The 26,610-nt window shown below is 44.5% G+C and overlaps 1 protein-coding gene and 1 pseudogene across 1 annotated transcript in view; both read right to left on the reverse strand.

Moving 5' to 3' along the window:
- The window catches only part of rgl1 (ral guanine nucleotide dissociation stimulator-like 1), a 185,729-nt gene extending 165,494 nt beyond the window's left edge, over nucleotides 1-20,235 (reverse strand). Inside the window, exon 1 of the mRNA XM_072274287.1 lies at nucleotides 19,932-20,235. Coding sequence (XP_072130388.1) covers nucleotides 19,932-19,952 — 21 coding nt within the window. The 5' untranslated portion in view covers nucleotides 19,953-20,235. The remainder of the gene's footprint in view (nucleotides 1-19,931) is intronic.
- Nucleotides 7,951-10,883, reverse strand: LOC140206420 (eukaryotic translation initiation factor 4E transporter pseudogene; annotated as a pseudogene).
- Nucleotides 20,236-26,610: the final 6,375 nt, after the last annotated feature.

A 26,610-nucleotide genomic window follows, 5' to 3' on the forward strand; every position in this document is an offset into this window, starting at 1 on the left:
GCTGTCCTCTCCTATTAGATTCCCCCTTCTCCAGCCCTTTATCTCTTTCAATCAACTTCCCAGCACTTCACTTTGCCCCTCCCCCTCCCGGTTTCACTTATCACCTTGTATTTCTCTCTCCCCTCCCCCCACTTTTTAAATCTACTCCTCATCTTTTTCTCTCCAGTCCAGCTGAAGGGTCTTGGCCCAAAAAGTCAACTGTACTCTTTTCCATAGATGCTGCCTAGGCCTGCTGAGATTCTCCAGCATTTTCTGTGTGTTCCCAAGTGCCTGCTAATGATTTCCAACTGCGGTATTAATTCAGACAGTCCAGCAAAAATAAAACACTACAGGAAAATAAATCACAAATGCTTTAACTACACGGACAATTTTCTTCTCTGCAACACCCCATTAGCAATTACAATCCTAAACCATTATCCAGCAAAATCCGTATTACAACCAAATGTTTAGGTCACATCATAGTATACACTAGGTAGCTCAGATTTCAGCAGGACCAAAGCTAAAAAACAATGGCTGTTCTTCATCACGGGAGAAAGTCTTGCTTGCATTCCATGTGATTACTAAATTAATTCAAGAAAAAAAAACGGGCTAAAGGAATTCCAACTGTCCATGTGGAAAGCTAGAGTTTTGTGGCAGATGCATACTCTTGCTGTCTGGAAGAATTACAATAGCAGTAATTTAATAAAAAACATCTGCTGAAATTTGGCACAAACTCATCTGACTTCAGCAATACAAAGCAGTCAGATCGGAAGAATGTGACAGGCTAGCATAATAATATTCACTCGTGGCTTAAAAGTACTTCATGCCATGGACTGTTGGGTCAAATAGCATTCCACACAATACATTGTATATGACCATTGAAATAAATGAAAGACATCCTCAGCTACACAATTCACTCCTGCCTTTCTAAACGGCAAACCCATTTTGCATCCACTTATTAAAATGTCTTATTTTTCTATTAGACAATGTGAAATCTAAACTGCAAAGGACTACTGTATTTGGATAGCATGCAGTATTTTACAACCTTTCTAATATATTGAAGTATTTAATGCTTTAACCTATTGCAACAATGTTGTTCAAGTGTCTGATGAAAATAAAAAAAAACTGGAAAGTTGAAATACAAACAAATTGTTAGCATTGGTGGAAAGAGAAATATTTGACATTGTAGGTCAAAAACCTTCAACAGATGCTCCCCAGACTAATTTAAATATTTTATTGCCCCATCTTACCGTTAGCAAGACGGTTAAAAAAGTTTGGTTAGAAAGTTTACCTCACCCATTTCAAGACTTCAAGCAGACTTTCTTTTCATCAGTTCAAGGAACGAACCCAATTTCCAATTGGCACTTCACCAAAAACCTGGAGGTATTTTATTTGTCTCAAATCTCATCCAGCTACATTTTTTTTAATATAAAAACCTGCTTTTTCCAATGTGGGTGGTTTGAGTGGAAAACTACAATTCTGAACTAAGATTAATGCTTTAATATTCACTAATGGTTGCATGTTACACTTGGGATTTTTCTCTTAAAACAGCCGGCACTTACACAGAAAGTTTCAGTGATGTAGCTACCTGGGGATTTTCACTAAACCTTGGCTCACAATACAAGACCTTGCTCGAGCATAACTCTGTCAAAGCAAGCATATCACATAATTGTTAAAGTTTGGAAACCATGTTTCCCCCTCAATACTGTGAAGTGCATTAAATCTGTAAAGACTGTACTCCATGGTTTTGTGTTTAAAAGAAACCTTGTTAAGCAAAACAGGACTTCAGTATCTCCCAACCTAGATAGCCTCAGCACTTGCTGACAACTACCCAACAAACTGTAACATGGGTTGAAAAGTAGCTGTGTCAGGATTCAGTCTGAACCAATGATTGACAGCCAGGTACAGTTGTCTCATCAAGTTGCCCAACCAGTCAATTACATTGTCTTTCCTGGTGTGTTGTCTGAGAAATTACAGAAGCATTTCTAGAGTATGAAAATAAAAAAAACTTAATACAGGTATTTACATGCTCCAAAAATAATCAAATAGCTCAGAATTTATTGAAGGAACTAACAATAGCAAAGTAGTCAATCTGTGATATCACAAAAGCAGTATACAGTTTTAACAAGTTTTTACTTCTAATGCTATGAAAAAAAGATTCAGAAGCAAGCACTCTAGAACGGGTTCCTTTTAAAGAATTTTCCCTCTGCTGTTTAATTTCTCAGAAATCTCTGGCCTACAGCTGTGAATGAGTGCAAGAATACTCGATCAGCAATGAACTGCATTAAGAGAAAATGTTGGGGTAATGGTTAATTTCCAGCTATGAACATTACAGATCCTTCCAATATTTAATTAAATTTTCCCTCCTTTCTCCTCACCTCCCTCCATCTTCTCCCACAGATGCTGCTTGACCCCCTAGAGTTCATCTAGCTGGTTGGTTGCTGCTCCAGATACAAGTTATTGTGGTCACTTAAATCTTTATTTCATTAAATATGTTGTAGGTTTTCATGCAAATGGGATGACCCATGCAAATGAGGACAAAATTCCTTGAACACCCAGCTGCAATTTCCTGAGAACGATATCCCATTTAAAAGCAATCTCCGCTTAAGATGCAAAAGGAGGCTTTGGATTAGGGAAATATTGGTGGAGGAAAAGCATGTCAAAGCAATACAAGACTGTGCTGTTGAAGAGGTGCAATTAATATCTCTGTGAAGCTCTTACAAGAGACCATTGAAAAAACCTTTGATTGAGATTTCATTGAAGATCTTTTTAGTTATGAATAAACTCTTATTAGGCTTCTAGCCAGGTACAGGTATCAATTTGAACCGATGTTTTGATGACAGACTCTGCCATCTTCATCAGGGATGAAGCCTAGGCATGTCTAGACCGATGCCATTTATACACCCTTGGCATCCATCCCCCCAATTGGTTAGTCCTCATCCAATCAGGTTTCTGCTGTCCCAACTCATTTACGTTCGAATTCCAGTTCTTACTTGGAACAAGACCTTCACCTTTGTTAAAATTCTTTTTCTCTAGTTTTATATCAATAGCTTCCTTCATCAGGTGGTCCCAAAAGCCAATGGTGCAACACAGTCGTTTTGTGCCAAGGTCAATCAATGGCCATTGTGAATGAAATGTTCTGCATTCTTTTTAGTTTTTCGATGATCAACATTGGCAAGTTAAATTAGGCATCTGACATTTTTTTGCTGATCCTAATAATTACTCATGATCACCTGTGTTCAATTGCATCAATTCCAAAAGTACATTACTTCAAATCTATTCCTTGCAAGATATTTGGGACAACCAGATGAAACATATTTTAAGTGGAATAACATGGGGGGTTTGCAGCGTTTAGGAAATTTGAAAATTTTTAAATAGTGGTTTTTAGCCTTGTATTGCAAAAGAATCATTAGTATTGCATTAAAACCTTTACAGCAGTGGTGAAAGTGCACCTGTTGATTCAAGTTCAGAATTACTAAGTCATTGAAGGTTGTTCTTTGTAGTAAGTGTACAGAACAGACAACACAATATAATAATGATCAGTAACTCCAGAAAGATCTTATTGGAAATGTCACTGACCTAGTGCTGCTTCTTAAATGTAGGTCTTAGCCAAGCTTCACTGGTATGAAACTTGCCTTGAGACAAAAGACTGTGGGTTCCAGAGCCACTTTCAATGCCCAAGGACAGAGTTAAGTTGACACTCCAGGGCAATGCTGGGGCAATCACAATTTTCAGTCAGCACAATGAATCCAACCCCCATTTGCAAGTATCCCAGATTGATAGTTGAAGAAGAACACTTTCAGTGTCCAATTTAATGCAGCCCACTATAAAGTGCATGGGGCAATGAGGCTGGAAATGCAGCAAAAGATTGGAAAACTTAATAAGGCTAATCTACCTCAACCCCACATTATTCCTGTTCCCACTCCCCCAACATCAATGAAATAAAACATGTTAGTATTCCCCCCTTTGAACTTCAAGCATATCAAATACGTCCTTCAGCAAACTTGTTCCAGGAATTATGCAACGTCAACCTACATTCCAAAGATTTATTTTTCAAGTCAAAGATTCTTTTTTAAAGCAAAGCTTGGCATCAGCAAATCAGTGCTCAAACTACTGCCCCAGAGGAATTGGGTGTTTTCCTTGATTTGGCCATTTTATAGTGTTCCTTCCAAATGAACAAATGAGAGTAAAATTGGTCTTCCTACAGCTACCAGCACGTTTAGACGCAGCCTGATCAGGTGGTCAATAACACAAACCCAGCTCCTGTATTGTTTTTTAGCATTTCTTCGGAGGGAGAAGCAATATTAAAATTAAATATTCCAGGAAAACAAACATATTAGGTGAATTTTATTGGCATTGGTAACATTAAACACTTGAACTACTTTTAAAATGACAGAATATGGAAATGCATGTATTGCTCTTTGCAAGATCAGGAACTAAAATGCTGGCAGCAAGCTGAGGGCATCTGATATCAAGAAATTTTCTGCACTAGTGACCCCAACCCTACCAGTTCATTAGAAAATTTCCAGCCCCATCCCATTGCTGTTTTTGAGCATCTGCAGTATTCACCTGTGAAAATACTCCAGTTGCCAGGTATATACTGGTTTCAGCCTTAAACAGTAACAAGTGACCAGCTAATCTGTTCTAGTTCTGCTGACTGAAAAATCAGTTAGTAGAAATTCTTTGTTCAGTAGTTATTAAAAATATGTTTGTGGTACTGTGAAGCTCGGTGACTGTGAATAACACACACAAGAGATGGAGAGGTGAAGAAGAAATGTTCAGCTGTTTATTTTACTTGCAAGTCATTTAGCTAAAATGCCCTCTCATATTACATTCAGTACATAGCACACATGGGAAGCTTGATAGCAACTTGCAAGGGTCAAAATATACGTCAATACATAATGTATCCCTCCGCCCTACTACGCCTTCCCACAGAGACCAGCCACGGAGCTATTAAGATTCAATAGAGTAATCATCCAATACAACCAACAACAAAAGACTTTGTTTTAAACTAGGGTTGGGAGGGTAGACCGCCTCTATTCCCAGAATAATTCTGTGAGGGTATTGACAACTTGGGGATAACGCTAAGGTAATGTTATCTCTTGGTGGTGTACGTATAGATCTTGGCTTGGGTACTGCATTGTCAATAGGGTCACCTCAGAAAGCACAGGTGATGGGTGATGAATGGCTTTACTGATTAAGGATTGAGGTGTGATGATTCTGACTGCCAAGCAGGTCACCTAGGATATCTGAGTGTGGAGGCCACATTACGGGGGGTGGGGGGGGGGGAACGTAGAACTTCAGGGAGTTTTGATTGCAGAGGCAAGGTTCCACTTGCCTTCATACTGTCAATTAGCTTATTGAAGGAAGTCATATCTGGTCTGTTCAGCAACACACATAAAATGCTGGAGGAACTCAGCAGGCCAGGCAGCAGCTATGGAAAAAAGTACAGTCGACATTTCAGGCCAAAACCCTTCGGCAGGACTTTTCTTTGATCTTTTATTTGTATTTTGTAAGAGCAGGTGATGCAGTTGGAGTCTGTTCCAGATGTTCCACTATGAACGGGGTGGCAAGCTTTCTCTCAGATTCCATTTTGAGACCTTTCAGTTCTGCTTCCTCCTCTTCCACATACAAAACCACTCCAGCCTGTGACCTCTCCTTTAATTTCTCCTTGTTGACAGTGAGACTGGTCAGCAGAGGTTTCACATCCACATTTACTTTTCGCAGTATTTCAAAATATCAACCTTTTTATTGATGTCCTTGTAGCGATGTGCTACACACAGAGCTAGAAATAATGACACTCAGTCTGTAAGTTGCACTCAAGACTAGTTCATTCAAACTTCGCGGCACTGGCTTTTATGCAGTTCCGTTCCTGCCCTTTCCGGGCAGAAATGACATCAGAGGTGCATTACAAAAGTCTCTTCCCGTGCACGGGCTTTCTCCCCTTGCTGGTGAAGAAGGCACAGCGCCATTTTGGGGCTGGCCTCTCTGCCAACACGTGCGCCATTTTGTGAGCCGGCTCACCAGTGTAGAAAGTGGGTTGCCACGTAACCCCCCCCCCCCCAGAACTGGCGATACATCCCCCAATGTCCACAGTCTGGATCAGTCTTTGTTTGGGTGGTCTGCCTCTGCGCCGTGGTGCCTGAACCTCGACCGGCTGCGCTAAGTCCATATGGGCTGGTTTGAGTCAGTCGACCATGAAAACCTCCTCTTTCCCCCCAACGTCCAGAACGTACATGGACCCGTTGTTCCTGATCACCTTGAACGGCCCCTCATATGGCCGCTGTAGCGTGCCCGGTGTGCGCCCGTTCATACAAATACAAACTTACAGTTCTGCGGGTCTTTGGGTACGCAGGTTGGGCTCTGTCCGTGCTGTGAAGTTGGAATGGGGGCCAGGTTGCCGAGCCTTTCGTGTAGTCTGTCCAGGACTGCTGCGGGTTCTTCCTCTTGCCCCTTTGGGGCTGGTATGAACTCTCCTGGGACAACCAGGGGTGTGCCGTACACCAGCTCGGCTGACGAGGTGTGCAGATCCTCTTTGGGTGCTGTGTGGATTCCAAGCAGGACCCAGGAAAGCTCGTCCACCCAGTTAGGACCTTTCAGGCGGGCCATGAGAGCCGACTTTAAGTGACGATGGAAGCGTTCCACTAGTCCGTTCGACTGTGGGTGATAGGCAGTTGTGTGGTGTAATTGTGTTCCCAATAGGCTGGCCACAGCCGACCATGGGCTGGAGGTGAACTGGGCACCTCTATCAGGGGTAATGTGGGCCGGTATCCCGAAGCGGGCTACCCAGGTTGCAATCAGCGCTCGGGCGCAGGAATCAGCAGTGGTGTCGTTGAGCGGGACCGCCTCTGGCCATCTTGTGAACTGGTCTACCATAGTTACCATAGTATTCCGAATCGTGCTGCCGTTTGCGGCCCTCAGGGTGGGTCCCGTCTCCCTGTTGCAGGTGTCATACCCCTTCTGGGGTAAGACGCTGATCTCCACTTCAGTGTCAACCAAGAAGCGGCGTCCCGACTGTATGTCCCAGACATACAGGAGGCTGTCCTGGTGGCCAACCACCGTAGCCATTAGCGGTGGCTGGTCCTGGTGTTTCCTGAAAACTTGCAGGGCGGGCAACAACAGCGGGCTTCTGTGCCTCACCACTGGTGGTAGAAACACCATTGTTCATTGGCCTCCTCACTCCTGCCTCTGGGTTGTGTGCGCTCCATTGCCGGGCCTGGTCTGGCCTGCTGTTGGGCGTGTAGCTTGGTAATCTGTCTGACAGACGCCCCGCTCTCCCTCTTGGCTTTCCACAGCACATCTGCCCAGGCTGCCACCTTCCGGAGGTCACTGAAATCTGCGTCGGCCAGCAGCAGATGTATGTCCTCGGGCAGTTGCTCTAGGAACGCCTGCTCAAACATGAGGCAGGGCTTGTGTCCTTCAGCCAGGGCCAGCATCTCGTTCATCAATGCTGATGGCGGCCTGTCTCCCAAACCGTCCAGGTGCAGCAAGCGGGCACCTTGCTCATGTCGTGAGAGGCCAAAGGTCCCTATGAGCAGCGCTTTGAATGCTGCATATTTGCCTTCTTCCGGGGGTGACTGTATGAAATCCTCAACCTGGGGCAGCTGTCTCCTGATCAAGGGAGCTCACCACATCATAGTAACATAGAAACATAGAAAATAGGTGCAGGAGTAGGCCATTCGGCCCTTCGAGCCTGCACCACCATTTATTATGATCACGGCTGATCATCCAACTCAGAACCCTGCACCAGCCTTCCCTCCATACCCCCTGACCCCCGTAGCCACAAGGGCCATATCTAACTCATATCTAACCCATATCTAACGTGTGGAATCAGAAGATATCTGCCGAATCTGGAACTGGGCTTCTGCTTGGTCAAACCACACGCGTGGTCGCAGCGTCCAGAAAGTTGGCAGTGTTACTGAAACTGCTTGAACAGATGAAGAGTCGATCATCTTTGGTCGAAATCCCGTTTGGACCGTTGGGGTCACCGATGTAGCGAAGTGCTACACACAGAGTTAGAAATAATGACACACAGTCTGTAAGTTGCACACGAGACTAATTTATTCCAACTTCGCGGCACTGGCTTTTACGCAGTTCCGTTCCTGCCCTCTCCTGGCAGAAATGACGTCAGAGGTGCATTACAAAAGTCTCTTCCCACATGCGGGCTTTCTCCCCTTTCTGGTGAAGAAGGTGGCCCAGCGCCATTTTGGGGCTGGCCTCTCTGCCGACCCGCACGCCATTTTGTGAGTCGGTTCGCCTGCGTAGAAAATGGGTCGCCATATCCTTATAATTTTCCTCATGATGGAACGGGTGCAAACTAATTTCCGATCTCTGAAACAGGTTTTGGGATCATCAGCTCCAGACTAGAAAATCTCTCAAGTTCATGTGGGGTAGACTGCAGGCTACTGGAGCAACTACCTGGTCTACTTAAGTTGCTTAACAGCCATTGATAGAATCAGCTGGATAATATTGGCCCTTCACCAAGCACCTCTTCAATCATCATTGCTAGTTGAAGAACACTTTTCTCTATGTTGAAGAACTCATTGAAATTGAAGTTCCTCAATGCAAGGCAGGACGGCTTTCTGGGAACTTCTTGGTCAGCTTCTGATGCAGAAACAGTAGGTTCTCTGTTTGGGCAACGCCATTGCATGGTACACCTTTTTTAATGGTCTGTGATCGTTTCCTCCTCCTCTTTGTCTGACTTGGATCCTCCAGCAGCATGTTATCATCAAAGCCTGTCAGCTCTATTGTTTCTGGTTGACTAGTGAAGCCAGCAGAAAACCATTCTGCTTCCTCTTCAGTAAAGGAGCCACATCACCTCCACTGACTAAAAATGCACTTGCCATCACCAAACTCTCTCCTAAAGTGCTTTTCCTTGAAGCCTCATTCCCTTCCTTCTCTAGCATCTCCATCACGCAAGTCTTTGTCTCTGCTATCCTAATCAACTGTTTTTGATGTTATTAAGCACCCACTTCCAATCCTCCACTGGCAACCCAACCATGAATATTTTAATTCTACTTTCCAATGGGCTTCCAGATCCTCAACTACTGGGGGTATTGGTCACATGACAGCTATGACCAAAGCTTCAGCACCGAGGACTGAGTACAACATCAGGATCTTTTTTATTCTCTCTCATGGATCTGTAATTCTTCACCTGAGAATTGCTCTCTCCATATCCAAAAGATAGTCCTTCTTAGTGCCATCCAGTGGTGAACCCCTGCCAGAATTCGGATACAAGGATGCATGCCATTTTTCCAGGTCCCAGATACCTTCACTGTCATACTTTTCCAAAAGACATACTGGTCTCTGCATTGCCTGTGGGTACTCTTTCATTTCCAGCTGCTTTTCCACAGAGTATCTATATGGTTTCTTCGTGCCATATATTTTTAATGTATTGTTGGCTTTCTCTGGGTCGCCTCCAGGGTCAGCGGCAGATCCAAAACAAATTGTTTAACTGATCTTTTTCTTCAATCCATTCTGTTTTGTCCATGCCACCACCGAGGGTCTGCAGCTGTCTCTGCTGCTCTGCTGAGGCTCTGGGCTTACCAGTGATTCCTTTCATTCTGCCCAGTTCTCCTTTGAATAATTCTGCTTGTTTCTTCAATACTCTTTGTAGACCAGTGCTCCACCAACTAAGTGCACTTTATGCTAGTTGAGTTTGAGTTGCTCCAACCACGGGTGGCCCAGAAGTGCTGGATAACTACCTTTAACAACGTACTGTGCAAGTTTCTTTCTCTGTTCATTAACCTCCACTGTAACATGTCCTCACTGAAACAACCTCACCAGTCTTTAAAGTCAACCTTGCTCCTTCTGGGCTGAGATGATGCAATTCATCTTTGTAAACTGTCTCTGACACCAGTGATACTGCAGTAACCCTGTGTCCATCTACATCCTCACTGTGCACCCACCAACCATGAGTTCACCCAATGGCTGTCTCTGTGTCCTGAAACAGATAAAACATGCAGAGCTTCTTCAACCACAGAGTCACTCAGTCTATCCCCAGTCTGCTTCATCTTGTTCACATGTTTCTTTTTGTTATTCCAAAAGTCATTTTTCTTTATTGCAGTGATTCTGGTTAACAGCGTCTTTTTTTCTTTTACAGGTGCGTTCAGTCTGTCCCTTTTTGCCACAGTTTTAGCAATCTAAATCCTTATACCAATATTCTTATGTTGAGTGCCCAGTTTTGCCACAACAGTAACATTGATTGCCAATAGGTGTCTTACTTTTAAAGTCAGTAGAAACTTTATGAACTTGGGAAGATGGCTCAATGGCTGTACTTCTTCAATTGCCACCTCCATAACTGTACTAATCTCAACTGCCTTCTGTAATGATAGTCTGTCTTCTGTAAGCAAATGTTTCCTAATTGCCTCACTGTGCAGACCACATACGAGTCTATCATGTACCGTGTCATTCAGTGTTCAGACATCTGTTTCAGTGCCACATCAGATGTGAAATAGAATTGCCTTCCCCTTGATTCCTTTCCTGAAATTTAACTCTCTCAGCAATAAAGACTCAGGTAAATAGTGGTCTTTTATGACTTTAACTATGTCCTCATCGGAACTATCACCAAGCTTAGCATGTTGCACTAAACTGTGTAATAAATTAAACGTTTTTGCACCGCCCATCACAGTCAGAAAAATTGGAACATGAATATTTTCTGAAATTTGACTTGCCAGTGCAAAATATTCATACCTTTCAGTAGATGAACTCTGTTGCTCTGCCATTTTGTCATACGACCCCATAATTCCAAACATTGTCATTATTTTCAAACAGTCACATTCCAGAAAAGGTAACTAGGCTTATCCGTCACTCTCTCTTGTTTTCTTTTAACCGTTCTGTTCTCATTCTCTCCCCTTGGTTTCTCTCACCAGGCTTCCTGCAGCCATTTTGTTTTCGTTCACCATCATGACACAGCAGTAGACCGCCAGCGTTGCACATGGACTTTACTCGTTAAGGGGAACAAAACAATAAATATCATGTGAGGACTTGTCACCTCATCACAAGTTGTTATGTTTGTAGTACTGGGAAGCCGGGTGGCCGTGAATAACACACGAGGGACAGAGAGGTGAGGAACAAATGTGCTGCTGGTTATTTTACATGCAAGTCATCTACCCAGAATACCCTCTCACATTATGTTCAGTACCTAACATACAGGGATGCATGATAGCACCCTGTCAGGTTCAAAATGTATATCACTACATAAGAAAGAATCTATTTGCACTTTTAGAGGAGAACTCTATTGCTCGGTCTGGATTTTTGCAAACGGAAGAATTTTACCAACCTCCAAGAAAGTCATCCCCGAGGAAAGGCCTGACCTTCGAGTGTCACTGCTTTTAACTGCAATCCTAGACATCTAGGAACAGTGATATCAAGCTCGGATAGGCAGGCACAATTTTAATCTCATATTTTAAACGTTTTCCCAAGCATGAAATAATGATTAGAACATTTATGCAGGCTAACTTGACAGAAATAACAAGTATAATTTTAATTCCTCAACTCCTTCAAAAATTAGATTGCTAGAAAAGTGCCGTTGATAGTCCATTGTGAAAGCAGCAGGCACAATTAACATGCCATTTAAAACTTCAGTTCTGTGCAACAAAAGTCACAAGTTTTAGTGCACTGAAAGCAATGGCTTATAGCTTAGAGCTTGTCTCGTCTAGTTAAGTTGTGAAAGCTTCAAGACATCACAGCCCATGGAAAATTGCAGATCTAATTCTGAGTTAAAACAAATAGGTTTTCTCAACTGCCGATTATAAGTATTACTACATGACTCAGAGGGCGAACAGAGTTGAGCTGGAAATCAGCCAGCCAGTTATGTCCATTACATTAGGGAGACCAAAGGTCTCTGATTATTATATGACCAAGCCATTATCTGAAAAGTTGTGCACAAAATTGCAGCTTTGCTCTTCCGGAAAAGTTTAGATTCCCGAGGGTCTCTTTGTGGAATTGGGAAGCTTTCAAGTTAACTTGTTGGAACTGTGTTCCCCAGGAGTACAGAATGTATGAATGTTTTGATTTGACAAACTGAATTTCTTAATACACTGATTACTTTCTCTCAAATCCAAGCATAAACAATGTTGAGAAGCTATCACTGCAATACTTGGGTCATTTTACATCTGGTACAAAATTACAAGCATCTGGCAGAATTCTCTTCCAATAAGTTACAACATGCTTTTCAAAGTCCAACTCAAGAACTATAATCAGAGTGTCAACGCCTGGCAAACTGGCATCTCATTCTTATTAATGCTACCTATAGATAAACTAGTTAGGCCACATCTGTAGTATTGCACACAGTCCTGATCATCCCACTATAGGAAGGACGTTGAGGCTTTGGGGAAAATGGAGAAGAGTTTACCAGAATGCTGCCTGGTTTAGAGGGCATGTGTTATCATGAGAGACTGGAAAAACTTGGGTTATTTGCTTTGGAATGGTGGAGGCTAAGGGAAGAGCTGATAGAAGTTGATAAGATTATGAAAGGCATAGATAGAGTCAACAGGGAGTTTCTTTTTCCTAGAGTAGAAATACCTCATACCAGAGGGCATGCACAGAAGGTATGAGGGGGTAGGCTCAAAGGGGATGTGAGGGGCAAGTTTTTTTTAACTCAGAGAGTAGTGGATTCCTGGAGTGCACTGCCTGGTATGGTGGTAGATGCAAATACATTAGAGGCTTTTAAGAGACATTCAGATAGGCACATGAGTATGAGGAAGATGGAGGGATATGGACATTGTGTAGGTAGGAGGGATTCGTTTTTGGCGATTTTAAATTTACGTTTTAGCTGGTTCAGCATAACATTGTGGCCTGAAGGACCAGTACTTATGCTGTACTGTTCTATGTTCTATTGACAGTTCAAGTTAGGCATACAAAAAACAATCAACAGGCCATGCAACATCTGTGGAAGGATTAACAGCTCATGGTAAACTGTCAGAACAAAGGGTCCTGGACTTGGAGTGGAGGTAGCCAAGTGGCGACCATGCGGAGGATAGACAAGGTGAATGGTCACAGTGTGTCCCAGGGAAAGACAGTCTAAAATTAGAGAGCATAGATTTAAGACAAGGGGAAACATCTAAAACGGGCCCAAAGGGCAAAAAAAAATGCTTAAATGTCCTTTGTAAAATGTTGTAATTGTACTCGGCCTCATCCATGCTGCATGATGGACTTGAAATATTAATGTTTTGCTCTCTACACAGATGATGTCAGACATGCTGAATGTTTCCAGCATGTTGTTTCAGATTCCCAGAATCTGATTTTTTTTATTTTCTTGACAAAGGACTCATGAAGCATTAACACATCTAGACCAGGGTTCCCCATCCTTTTGTATGCCATGGACCCCAACCAGTGACCGAAAGGTCTGTGGACACTAAGTTGGGAACCCCTGATCTAGACCCTCTGCATTTCACAAAATTCATTTATTCTACAAGTCTTTCAAAAGTTAGAGTGGTGGTTAACTATGTACCCTCTGCAAAGAAGCTAACAGCATGGGTACAGAAGCAGCATGCCACCGACTTCCTCATAGCTCATTTGTTCTGTTGGAGTATGAGAGTAGTGATAGCAGTATTTTAAAAGTTACTCACCTTCTATCACCTTGATGATACAGGGCAAACATGCGCATCTTCCTAAACTCACATATTTTGGAATGGGTGAGAGGAACATGGCCATTTAGTGCTGCACAGCTGGATAGCACAGAAGGAATGGTAAAAAAGTGCCAAGCTTCTGACCGGAACAAACAAGCCACTAGCCAAATGTCTTAAACTTGCATAGAAATATTAAGCAATGGATGATTTGACCCTGCTGAATTTGGACGTCGTCATCTCTAACGTGCTTTGGAAATTTAGAGCCTCATACAGAATTTCCTGGCATGCCAAAACTGAAAATGAATCAGCTTCATAACTGCAGATCAAAACTACTGCGTATTGAAAACATGTTTAACTGGTATTAACTGGATCTTGGAAGCGTTCAACCAAAGCTCGAGGAAGGTTGACTGGCTGGAACCTAGGACTGATCTTGTATTGCAGACATCCCACCTCTCCCAGAACTTCCGGGAGTCTCCCGCATATTAATAGTGGCTCCCTGATGCCCGCAAATTATATACAATATCACGGAAATCAAATTTTTTGAGAGCGAGCGAGAGAAAAGCAAGAGAGAGCGCGAGAGCGAGCGAGAGCACTTGAGTGCACGCGAGCGACTACGAGAGAGAGAGAGAGAGAGAGAGAGAGAGAGAGAGAATGAGCGAGGGCGCGCTATGGCAAAGTGTTCCAAAAAAATATAAAACCTACGTCACCCCAGACTACACTAAAGCGTGTCCCTGCCTAATAGGGGTCAAAATAATGACAGTGTTGCTCACTGCACTGTTTGCAACAGTGACTTTTCTATTGCCCATGGTGGGTTAAGACTGTAAAAGACATGTTGAGGTGAGTTTAACAGTGTCATTCGTTCATTAGCATAGCTAACATTATTTAAACTAGCTGGCCAGCTGCTAAGGAGCTACTCCATTGCAGACATCCCACCTCTCCTGGAAGTCTCCCGCAAATTGATGGTGCTACCTCTCTGAAATGAGTTTTTGCAGGGTGGGATGTCTGTTATTGATTGGAGAGTTAAATTTCTACAGAGAAGTTGCATAATTACCTTCACAAGAAGGAAGGGAGAATAACTGCTCACACATACACCCTGTCATTAAGCACACAGCAATGTTAGGAGAAATCTGGGGAGGAAGTTTATCTACCAGCTGGGTAAATTATAATCTGGCACCCAACAGAGAGAGAGAGAAAATGTGTGTTTATTCAAGTGCTAAAGATAAGTGTTTCCTGATAATCTGACTCAGTTAGCAAAATACAGATTCATGACTAATATTTTATTTTGCAGTTTGCTAGTCTAAGACATTTGGTGGTAAAAGTCAGCCAACAGGGGCTCATTTATGAAGTGAACAAAGTATTGGTTTCAATAGCTTAAAAGGTAAAGCAGCAACGCACAAACTGGAGTTGAAGTACATTGCATCAGATCTTTCTTGTAAGGCAAGTAAGCAAGCAATCACTTACTTTAAGTGATTCTAAGCAAGCACCGCAACAATTCCCATCATTGTATGAAAAGAGCACCACTCAGAGTCTAAAGAAGTAATAGCATCCTTCCACGCTAAATGGTCTAGAACTACTGGCATACGATGCTCGGAGACAGATTTGTAGCCAAATAACAGCTAATAGCGGATTAATGTTAACCAGTAAGTATAACTTGCCATTTATCTTGTGTAAACCTATTACCAATTACAGTGCACAAAAACAATAGGTTCAACACATTCAGAGCAATACATTACTGTCAATAACCTGTGAAAAACATAGTTATTTCCGTAGTTTTGTTATTGCACTGCCAAGCTGCTGGTAAAACATTTTCAACAGCTCTCTGGCATCAAAAACAAACACGACATACATTAAACAAAGGAAATAAAAAGTGGAAGTAAACTCAAAATGGAAGCAAAATATTTAGAGGTGCGATGGATATTCACTATACAGGGTTTGGGGGCCTTTTTGTGAAGCTTAGCTTTCTAACCTTGCAGCTGACACTTGTTTTTGAGTAGGTAAAACTTCCAATCAATACTCTTTCTTCAGCGTCTTGTTATAAATGGCAGCCAGTCTTCAGTTCTTAATGTAAAAGGCCAGCAATAATCAGTCTGAAGTTAAAAGGACAGCTTTGCAAACAACACTGTCTATAGAGCACAGGCTGATGGCCTACAGCTTGGGTCCGGTTGCAGTAAGACAAAGGGGTCATGTTAAGTGGCCTGTATCAAATCAGACAACACTGGCTAAGTTATTTAGTTCAAGGAAGCTTACAGACTAGATTGATTTTATCCCTTAGCACATCAAATAGCTGATTGATCAACAGTTGGAAGCTTTATGTACTCAGAGAGTCAGCTTCACAGTATTAATTGTGGGTATTTGGGGTCCCTGTCCCCAGAAGCTTAAGACCATCTGTGTGGAAAAGAATCTGAAAAAATACCTCTGTGAAATCATCTAAGTGACAACAAAAAAGTATAAATGTAAGAGAGCGGTCAGGCTTGTTGGGACTGATCAAGGAAGAGCAACAAGAACGATAGAAAGACAGGATGAACTAGAATCCATTCATTTGCCATTGATTTATGCAACAAAATGACTGGTTAGCTCATTTGAATTGTACCTGTGTTTTGGAAATACTCTATTTTAGAAATTGTTTGCAATTTGGAAATCTTTTATGAGATTTAAAACTCAGAGGTTATCTATGTTTTCCTTTATAAGAATATTATCTAAATTTAAATGTGCATCTCTAAAAATAAGTAAACTGTGATTAAACTACTTTGTTAGATGGAAGCATCTCCTCCTGGGTAGGGAGGGAGGACCTGCCACTGAAGTAGTGGGTATGGCAGCTTAACTTGCTGTGGAGGATAGACAGGGAAAACATCTAGCCTTTGAAGAGTAGGTGGCTACAGTATAACCTCCCTTTAGAGAGGGTACCCATAGTGATCTATAATTGGATAGGGCTTAAGAGCTTCATTTGAGTATCAAAATTTGCGGTCAGCAAACACAATGTCTACACAGAGGAAGAGACTGGTAGCGATAGTGGCACCCCAATACATATAGTTCTGCATCTTAAGCTATCAAGATGTCAACTATAAAGAGACTTTCTTAACTCTATCCCAAGCTGCTCATTTCAATGTTCAGTCACCTCTCAGACCATGTCTACTAGACAACGATAAAATTGCAGGAATATGCTGGTCGATTAAATAGTAAAACACTCTGAAATACTAAACAACAACTAATGAAAAAAATTGTTCTGAAGAGAAAATAAAATCAGACAAAGCATAGACAGAGATATTCCATGTACGTTTGTATGTTCTAATTATCAATTCATATAAAATGAGCGAACTCGTTATCTATAGCTTCTACAATTTAAGGTCATAATATTTTCCCATGTTTTATAGGCTATTCAATGACTTAACTTTGAGATACTGAATAAACCATAGAGTTCCAGACAAATGACATTTGACTAGACAAAAATCAATGCCACCAAATCTGTTCAATCTTTGTAAACCTCCTTTCAGCAGAGATCTCAAATATCTATGCAGTATTAAATCCACAAGCATTGCTGTGCATTTTTGAACACTAACCACTATTTCTACAACTGCATAAAATTGAAAAAAAAACAATGGTAACATATGATCAAATTCCCAAAACCAAACACAGTGGTCACCAAGCATTTTCATCAAAAACCACTCCAAAGGGTTTTGATTGTTTGAACTTCTCACTCGGCTTGTAATTCTGCTTTCATATTTGCTCTACTTTAACTACTGATGAAATTGATATATTAGTAAACCCACAATTCCAATAAAGCATCTCAAAAGCTTTATTGTTTGTGCCTTCAGAGAGGAATACATACTGTATTTACCACAAAATAGACAAGGAGCTTGAAACCCTTCACATTAGAATCAGTTAGGATCCAAAAGAGATCTGTTTGGCCAGATCCAGGTGCTAATAAACCTTTTATTGATGGGAACTGTTGGCCAACTATGGCTCGCAGGACAGGACATTCCTGAGTATCAAATCAATAGATTTGGGAACCACCAGTCACAGGTGCATTGATCAGATACTTTTGGACTTTACTTCTCACTTGACCACTGGATTTCAAAAAGACTCTCGGGTGAATACAGTCATGCTGAACCATGGGGCTAGACTGACTTTGTTTCTGGCCCCACAACCTTATACCAGCCAAGGCAGGCAGAGACAGCATTGCACTTGCTTGATAATTGTAGAAAATATCTTTCCTAAACTGCCCCTTTAAACTTCAATTTTTAACCATTAAAATTAAAAAAACAAAAACTATTAATATTTGAAACTGTTGTCGTCCAATTACGACCAGAGATATTCACGTAAATGCACTTCAAATGCCTTTGACATTTTGAATCAAGCAGTCAATGGGCCATGAAGTGCAACAAAGAGAGAGCTGGGCATAGGAGTAGGGGCTGAATGGACCAGATCAAGTGTAATCCAGCTGATTAAGGATGGCATGTCATCATACCTTTCACAATTCTGCAGTCACACAAATTGTGGTGTTTCAGGAAAAACCGTATTAGTGCGTATCAGTCTCAATAGAATCGAGCTGCATTAAACAAGCTATTCCTTCCCAAGTGGAGGGTTTAAAAATAAAACTGCACTGCAAATTGGAGCAATGCCATTTATTCACATGAATATCTGACATGTAGAAGCAACTGTCAGACAACCTATTGGTGATTGACATTTACATTGTAGAAGCTATTGCACGGGAAATAATGCAGCACAAACCAGTCCTAGTTCAACTTGCAGGAGACAAACATATTAGCATCAAGTGCTGAATCAAACTCCGGACTTCAATTTTAAAGCCAACTCATGGAACACCCAATTGTGGGGAATAGGGAGTGACAGAAAATGACCAGTCTCCAATACTCAAGACTGACTGGCAGCTCAAGGTCCCCAGGTCAGACTTTGACATTAGTCATAATCCAATAACACTATTGTCATTTCAAACTCCAGCTTCCTAAAAGGAACCAATAGTAATCTCATTCATGGGCACAGTGCCCAAGCCAAAAATGAAATAACCAAAATGATTAACTGTGTTCCAACATTTTTGGGTATACCATAATACCATAAGATACAGGAGCAGAAAATTAGGCCATTTGGCCCATCGAGTCTGCTCCGCCACTTCCTCATGGCTGATCCATTTCCCTTTCAGCCACAGTCTCCTGCTTTCTCCCTGTAACTCTTCATCCCTGACTATCAACCTCAACATACCCAATGACTTGGCCTACACAGCCACCAGTGGCAACAAATTCCAGAGATTTGCCATTCTCTGGCTAAAGAAATTCCTCCTCATCTCTGATCTAAATGGACATCCATCTAACCAGTTTTACTTGATGTGGTTTTGTTATCAACTTGCTATCCAGGCCATACAATTGCTGCAGCATCATTTGAATGAACAGGCCCATCATCTGCATGAGGAGCAAGGAATAGTTTTAAATACAGTACCAGTACACAAACCTCGACACAGGTTTCCTGATACCGTGTGCCTGCATATTTATATATTCAAGCAGAACACACAAAGAAAAATAGTAGTCAAGAGGTCTCAGCTACTTGTTCTAAAGTTAGAGGTAAGGATCCATTTAAGGAATAGGCCAAATGGCAGCAACACTCACAATTCCGATTTTGTTAATTTTTTTCCCCCGATGGTGACAGCCATTTCCTGTTGACAAAACAGACATCGGATGTCTCTTTTGTACATTTTCAATAAGGAGTGATGTTGAGTGTGGGATTCTAAAGCAACCCCTGTTTTGCATTGCTCAAGTCAGTGTGAGGGAAGACAAAGAAATGCAAGCTCCAGACGTGTATCAGTGCAAAATATGTAACAGGGTCAGTCTGCTAATGATCTACACTCTCACCTAATCTCAGAAGCTTTTGCCAAACACTTAGTACCAATTGCAACTTGTTCCAAGTCATTGATCACATCAATGTAAGTTATTTACATCCCATGAAATGTTAGATGAAAATGAATTAAATAAAAGCTTGCACTCCATTACTCAATATTTCATTTTCATTTAAATACCATTAATAATTTAGTCTGGCCACTGGCACATAATCGACCAGTAGGTCAGAACCACCAAACTGGTTGGATCCAGACAACACTTTCAACTTCACTTTGCTTCAGAGTCACATCAGCTAAATATGGAGGATTCATGATACATTCTTACTGACACTCAACTTGGCATATATCTTATTCCAATTATAATACACTTCTGAAAAAAGCGTGTGACCAATTAAAAGAGAACACATACAAATAAAGTGCAAAATGGTGGCACTGATTATGAAAAATGCAAACAACTTTCAAAATGCATAGTTGTAATAAACATCTGGCTGTAGAATTTAAAAAAAATACTCTGTACATATCCACTAATACATACTCACCAATATAGGAAAATATGCCATAGCTTTGGAACATAATTTTCATTTGCTTCATAAACCATTGTGAGAGGCAAGTACAGTTGATTTTGTGCAAGTCATTTTACAGATATAGCTAGGATCCATTAGATAGCCCAGTCTTCTTGTTTAAACCAGATTCTCCCTGGAATCACTAAGTGACTCAAAGCATGCAGTCTGCTCCACAATGGCTGTCACGAGATTATGACACAGTGAAGTTCCAGAAAGGATGAAATTCCTTTTCCGATCTTAACTAGGAGATGTTCGGAAACAATTGATGGAAGTGAACTGCTGAGCTGGATTAATCTGCATCGTGCTCCCACACAGACTCTGTGACTCCTGCTCTGAAGGGGAAAAAAACAGCGTTGCAGTGCCAAAAAGCTACTTCATATTTTGAACAGCCTCTGATTTGATACAAGTACTTCTTTGTTGCTACAAGTCGACTCAAGACATCCAAGTAATCCTCAAGCCAAGTAAATCTTCAATGAGCTTCAAAATAAAAATAAAGGTGTCCAAATTACACAAGCTGAAATCTCAGAATTCTGTTACAAATTCAAGGGAAGTGCAAAATCTAATAAGAAAACATTCTTAAGTGCCAGAGTCAATTTTGTGGTCTAAATTTGCAATTTTGCTGGAAAGTTCAGTATATGAAATGTGATTTTGGGTCTCCATTTATGATTCATAATGCAAAGATATACTTGTGAGTATATCACAGCCTTTACAGTCATATCACAACATTAAAATTGCATTGAATTAAACTATACTAGTAGAAACTAAACCAAAAATGACTCCAAAGTAGGGACTTTTCTTTTCCAGAAGTGGGAGGCAGGCAAAGGAGGGTTCAAGGCAATCCCTTACATTCATTTAATTAATACTTACACTGACAATATTGTAGAGGTGCTATGCTATGTAACTCTGATTCAGAAACTAATCAAAAGAGAAACATGGGAGTCTGGGTTTAACATGCCTACTTCAGTTTACTTTTGTGAGGCGTGCACGTATGAGCACAGAGTGTACCATTCACGTACTTTTACATATAACCCATAATGAATTCTATAAACAATGAATGCTTCAAACAATATATTTACATTACTCAGATATTACTGAAATGCTAAATACACAACACTGCTTAGCTATAAACTTCAAACAAAATAGAATACATCTCAACATATTGTGGTGCTGGAGGTGTGGTCAGCAGCTCTCCCAAGCATTCCTAGCGGCCAATGCTACTTATTGTTCTTGCTTTTGAGATGTGTTTGTGGTGTGTGCGTTTGGTAGAATTATGGTGAGATGTTCCAAGTTCATTTATTTTAGCTTGGGTTATACAGTTACTCGCTTGTGTGCTGGTGTGCCACCCTGAACGTAAGCAGGGTGTGTAATAATCACCTCCCCCGTCTGAATGTGGCTGAGTCAGTTCTCACTGAGCAATTGTACCCTGTCTGTTATTGTGTTTGTCACAATAAAAATGGCAGCTGAGATAAACGAGCCTTTCTCATCCGCCATCATGGACTGAACGCTCGCAACATTAGTACTGAGAGTGGGATGAGAAATGAATGGTGAAGTTGAAGAGCTGAGGGATGAGCAGGATGCCTGCCCTGCACCAGGCTCTCAAAGTCTCTCAAAGGTTGCTGACCCGGAGGGTGAATCTGGGAACCGAGCATCAGTCCTTCCCAGGGAACCCCGATGAGCAAGTGCACGCGGGATCCACAACCCGGGGTGCACAGTGGTATGTGTCAGCAGCACCCCTCGCGGCCCACACTGGGGAACCCAAGATACCACAGCCATGGGAGAATGGGCAGTGCGGCAGGCACCAACGCCAGAGGAAGAGAAGGATCGATGGACTCCAGCAATTCACACCACAAGATCCACCCTGATGCTATCCAGATACAATGGTACCAGCCGTCCGGAGCCTGACCTGGAGCAAGTCAAAGCAGCACTCACAACACGCTGGAGGAACTCAGCAGGTCAGGCAGCATCCGTGGAAATGATGAGTCGACGTTTCAGGCCGGACACCTTCGTCAGGACTGTAGAGGGAAGGGGCAGAGGCCCTATAAAGACGTTGGGGGGGGGGGGGAGGGAGAGAAGGAAAAGGCTGGTAGGTTCCAGGTGAAAAACCAGTAAGGGGAAAGATAAAGGGGTGGGGGAGGGGAAGCAGGAAAGGTGAAGAAAGAATAGGGGAAAACACAATGAGTAGCGGGTCTGGGTGAGGATCCGGTCGAAGAGTTGGAGAGAGGCGGAGATCACAGAGGGGGAGCAGTGAGAGAGGGTCTCACTGAACTCCCGTCGAAGGGAAGATTTAAACTTCTTCAGGGTAGGCATATCTCGAAGAGACTTCTCAGCGGAGTAGCGAATCGTAAACACAAAATACTCTTGCCAAAATACTCTAGTCAAGCTTGCCGCATGGCATAATGCGTGGAGTCTCATTGAGACAGCAGTGGAGGGGGATGTCCTCTTCCACCAGTGCTGGCTGAGCAGTGTGACTACAGGGCCCTCGAAGCAGCATTACAAGTTGAGGCCACTGGAGGAAGAACCAGGAGGCAGATAGCACTGTGTGGGAGAAAGCCTGGTGGGGTGTTCACAGCAGGTCTACCACCCATTCCCTCCCAAGGAGAGCTTGCCCTCCACGCATTTGTAAAGGCGCTGAGGCCGGAGCGCCTTCAGCAGCACGTTCTCCTGACATCACCATCATCGCTGGCCGAGGTGCTGTCAGACGCGGAGATGGCAGAAGCAATTTTAGCCCGCAAGGCGTTCTGGCACCACCCCACATGCCGTGAGCCTGGGCCAGTGTGGACGAGGAGAAGCCAGTGAGACAAGTCCAACCAGTGCTGTGCTGGCCCCGCCGCATGCCACCAAGCCGACTCTGTTACTAGGTGGTGAAGACAGGCCATGTGCCCCGGAAATGCCCTGCACCAGAACCATGCCACAGCGCAGCCATGGGGAAATGCCAAATGGCTGGTGCTGCCCAAGACCTCCAGCAAAATCTCTCTGTTGTCGCTTCCTACTTGGGTGAAGATCAAAGCTAATACATAGACTTTGAGGTGGAAGGTGTCAGATGCCGTAAGTTGGTGGACATAGGGCCAACCAGCACCGTCATCCGCCCCTGTGTCCTCCCCAACACGCCTGGGTGGACAACGATGGCGGTTCTGCTGGCTACGGTCACCGGCGACTGTCCGGCAATGAGAGGGAAGAAGAGGCTGTGCCACAATGTGGGGAAAACACAGCAGAGCACCAGGTGTGGCTAGCCAGCATCTGGCACTTCTGCATCGATGTGCCAGGGGCAACACTCCACCTCAGCGCTGAAGCCGTGGCTCTCCGGCAGCGCAGCTCCAGGCGGGCACAGCAGCACACGCCGCCAGTCTCACAGCAGCCTACCCTGTAGCAGCCCAACGCAATGCAAAGTACCACACTGAAACCTGCAGTGGGGTGACACGCACCATCACCGGCCACCCTAGCACATCTGACCCTGCCCATCATCAGCAACTGCATCAGTGCAGCGTGACGCCATTGGCAGCACTACTGTGGTGCCCTCCAGTGAGAACACAGGCAGTGCAAGGGCTGTGGCAGCAGAGTATTGAGGGCTTGGATCAGGACCAGCAGTGGCAGCTGAAAGACATCTCGACATCTTCACAGACAGGGAGGAGGACTGCAGATGCACAGGGCTAGTCCAATGCTGGGGACACCCGGCCCTTCTGCCTACAGACCCATCACCTGGCCCTCACCAAAGGTCAGGCAGCAGATCAAAGCGATGGCAGCAGTTGGTATCATCGAGCCCTCCAAAGCCCATGGACAGTCCCAATGGAAGAAAGATGGGTCATGGTGGTTTGGCGTAGACTACCATCTCAATGCCGTGACCCAGAAGGGCTACCACACGCTGGTCTGAATTGATGATTCAGGTTTGTGGGTTTGAACTGGCTCAGCTCTCTCAATCTCCACAGCGGTTGCTAACACATCGATCTGGCCCAAGACTGCCTTCACCATTGGTCAAGGGCTTTGTCACTTCCAGCTAATGCTGCTTGGCCATATGTAACCTCCTGGCCACATTCAGGAGACTGATCGAGAGGGTGCAGGCTCACATTCTGCGAAGTTACTGTGTCATCTATTGGGACGATCTCCTTGTAAACGCCACCATCTTCTCGGTGAGCCTGCGCCTCAGTCGCGCAAGATGCTGCTTACTGCATTGTCAGACGAAATTCCTGAGGCGTATGGTGAGTGCAGGAGTGGTGATGGATCCTGAGATGGTGGTGGCAGTCAGGGAATGTCTCTGAGCTTCGCAGCTTCCTGGGGCTGGCAACGTACCAACACCAGTTTATTAGGGACCTTGCCCCCATCGCCAGTTCCCTGCACCAGCTCATCGAGAAGGGGATGCCCTTCACCCGGGCTGACAGCTGTGCTGCCACCTTCGACCAGCTCTGAGCTGCATCCACCCAGACCCCAGTGCTAGTGCACTCTGAACCAGCACGGCCTCCATTGTTGGCACAGACACCATCAACGGTGGGGGTGGGGGGGGGGGCCAGTGCGGTGCTGTCATAGGAGGGGGACTGATAAGAACGCATTATGTCGTACTTCAGCCCCGAACAGAACTATTGTGTCAGCCACCGGGAGCTCATGGCATCGGTCCAGGCCCTCCGCCACTTCCACCCCGACCTCTGGTTGCCTGCTCCTGCTTCACAGGGATCATGTGTTGTCAACCTGGCTATTGAGCTCTGATAGTCCTGAGGGACAGCCCCACGGTGGCAGCAGACTCTCCAGGACTGCAATTTCAAGGTACAGCTCCTCATCGGAAGGCACCAGAGCAATGCTGATGCCCTCTCTCGCCGTCCCTGTGAAGCCACTGAGTGTCCCTACGGTCGCCACCTCGAAGAGCGGAGACAGGGGCAAGCAGCAGTGGCGATGCTTCAGGTGACAGATGGTGGTGAGGTAGACCTCCCAACCATTGACCACAGCAGCTGCTCAGGGATCAGGAAAGTAATCCCATGCCGGCCCGGGTGAGGGAATAGCTGAGCATGGAACGGCAGCTGGGACAGGGGTGGAGGTCTCTGTACTGGATCCAGAGGTCAAAGCCCTATACTCTTGATGGGGCGTGCCGGAGGTGCGCGATGGGTTGCTGTTTCGGCGGTGGCAGTTTTCCGATGGCAACAGTTTTCCAATGGTTACAGACATCTCCTGCAGCTGGTGATCCCCCGGGGGCTCCGCTCCGCGGTGCTGCGGTCGGTGCGCGGGCTGGTGGGAGCTGGCCATTTCGGGGTTGCAAAGATGTTGGGCAAGCTGTGCGAACACTTCTGTTGGCCTGGGCGGAGGCAGGATGTGGAGCCGTTTGTGCACTGCTGCAAGGCGTGCACTTTGCAGAGGGGGCCGGGCCGCCACTCTGGGGCATCAATGCAGCAGTACATGGTGGAGGCCCCAAGGGAACGTGTAGAGATTGACGTCTTGGGCCCTTTCTTCCGCATCGATGCCAGAAATCGCCAGGTTCTAATGGCCGTAGATTACTTCACAAAGTGACCACAGGCGTACGCAGTCCCGAACAAGAGCACCACCACCACCGAGAGGAATCCTTCTGCCACTTCTGCACCTCGAGGAACTCCACGGCGACTAAGAGCATAATTTTGAGATGGAGGTGTTTGGCGAGGTCGACAGGTGGCTGGGAATCACCAAAATGTGGGTCACCCCCACTCCCCCCTCACCTGCAAAGTGATGGCTGGTGATCCACCCCCTGGCTACTCAGCTTGCCATCCTCATCAGCCTGCACCAGCTCGATTGGGATCGCCTCCTACCCCCATGTATAGTGGGCATACTGGATAGCAGCTCAGGAGAAGCACCAGGTGTACGCCGGCTGCACACATGCTTGGGCTGGAGCCACGTACGCCGGTGGATTTGATGTTTGGCCCCCTTCCTGAGCCGGATGTTCCCATGGAGGCCGGGTTGGAGCTTTTGCAGCACCTCTGGAGGTGCCTGCTGGCTGTTCATGAGGAGGCTGGGCAGAACCATAGCACAGCTAGTGGCCACCAGAATCTGGCTTATGATGCCCGCAGCCAGGGCTGGACTTTACTGGGGGGGGACTATGCCTGCTGCCCCACCCAGAAGGAGGGACTATCCCCAGAGCTTGACCACATCTCCGATCTGGTATACCGGGTGCGGCTGCCTGAATGGCAGAAAGAAATCATGCTGCACCAAAACTGGCTAGCACTGTATCAGCCCTTGGCACCATCAACCCAGAAAGCTGAGGGAAGCAGGTGACACTCTGTGTGCCCTTCCTCTTTCATCACCAAAACAGTGCCTCCCCTGGGGGGGCGGGGGGCAGTGAGCATGGAGGAACTGCAAACACCCCCCCAGTGCCCCAAGCAGTGGCGTCAACCACCACTGGGACTTTTGGACTTTGTTGTGGACTCGGTTGCCAGGGACAAATGACCCCTCAGGTGGGGACAGTATGGTGCTCCAGAGGCGCGGTCAACAGCTCGCTCCAGCATTCCTAGTGGCAGTTCCATTTATTGTTCTGGCTTTTAAAATGTGTTCTTGGTGTGTGTGGTGTTCAGTAGAATTTTGGTGAGATGTTCAAGTTCATTTATTTTGGCTCGTGTTATACAATTCCTCGCTTGCGTGCCATCCTGACTGTAATCGGGGTGTGTAAAATCACCTCCCCGTCTGTACACGACTGCGTTCATTCTCACTG

Source organism: Mobula birostris, chromosome 12 (assembly GCF_030028105.1).
Source record: "Mobula birostris isolate sMobBir1 chromosome 12, sMobBir1.hap1, whole genome shotgun sequence".
In the NCBI taxonomy this organism is placed as follows: domain Eukaryota; kingdom Metazoa; phylum Chordata; class Chondrichthyes; order Myliobatiformes; family Myliobatidae; genus Mobula; species Mobula birostris.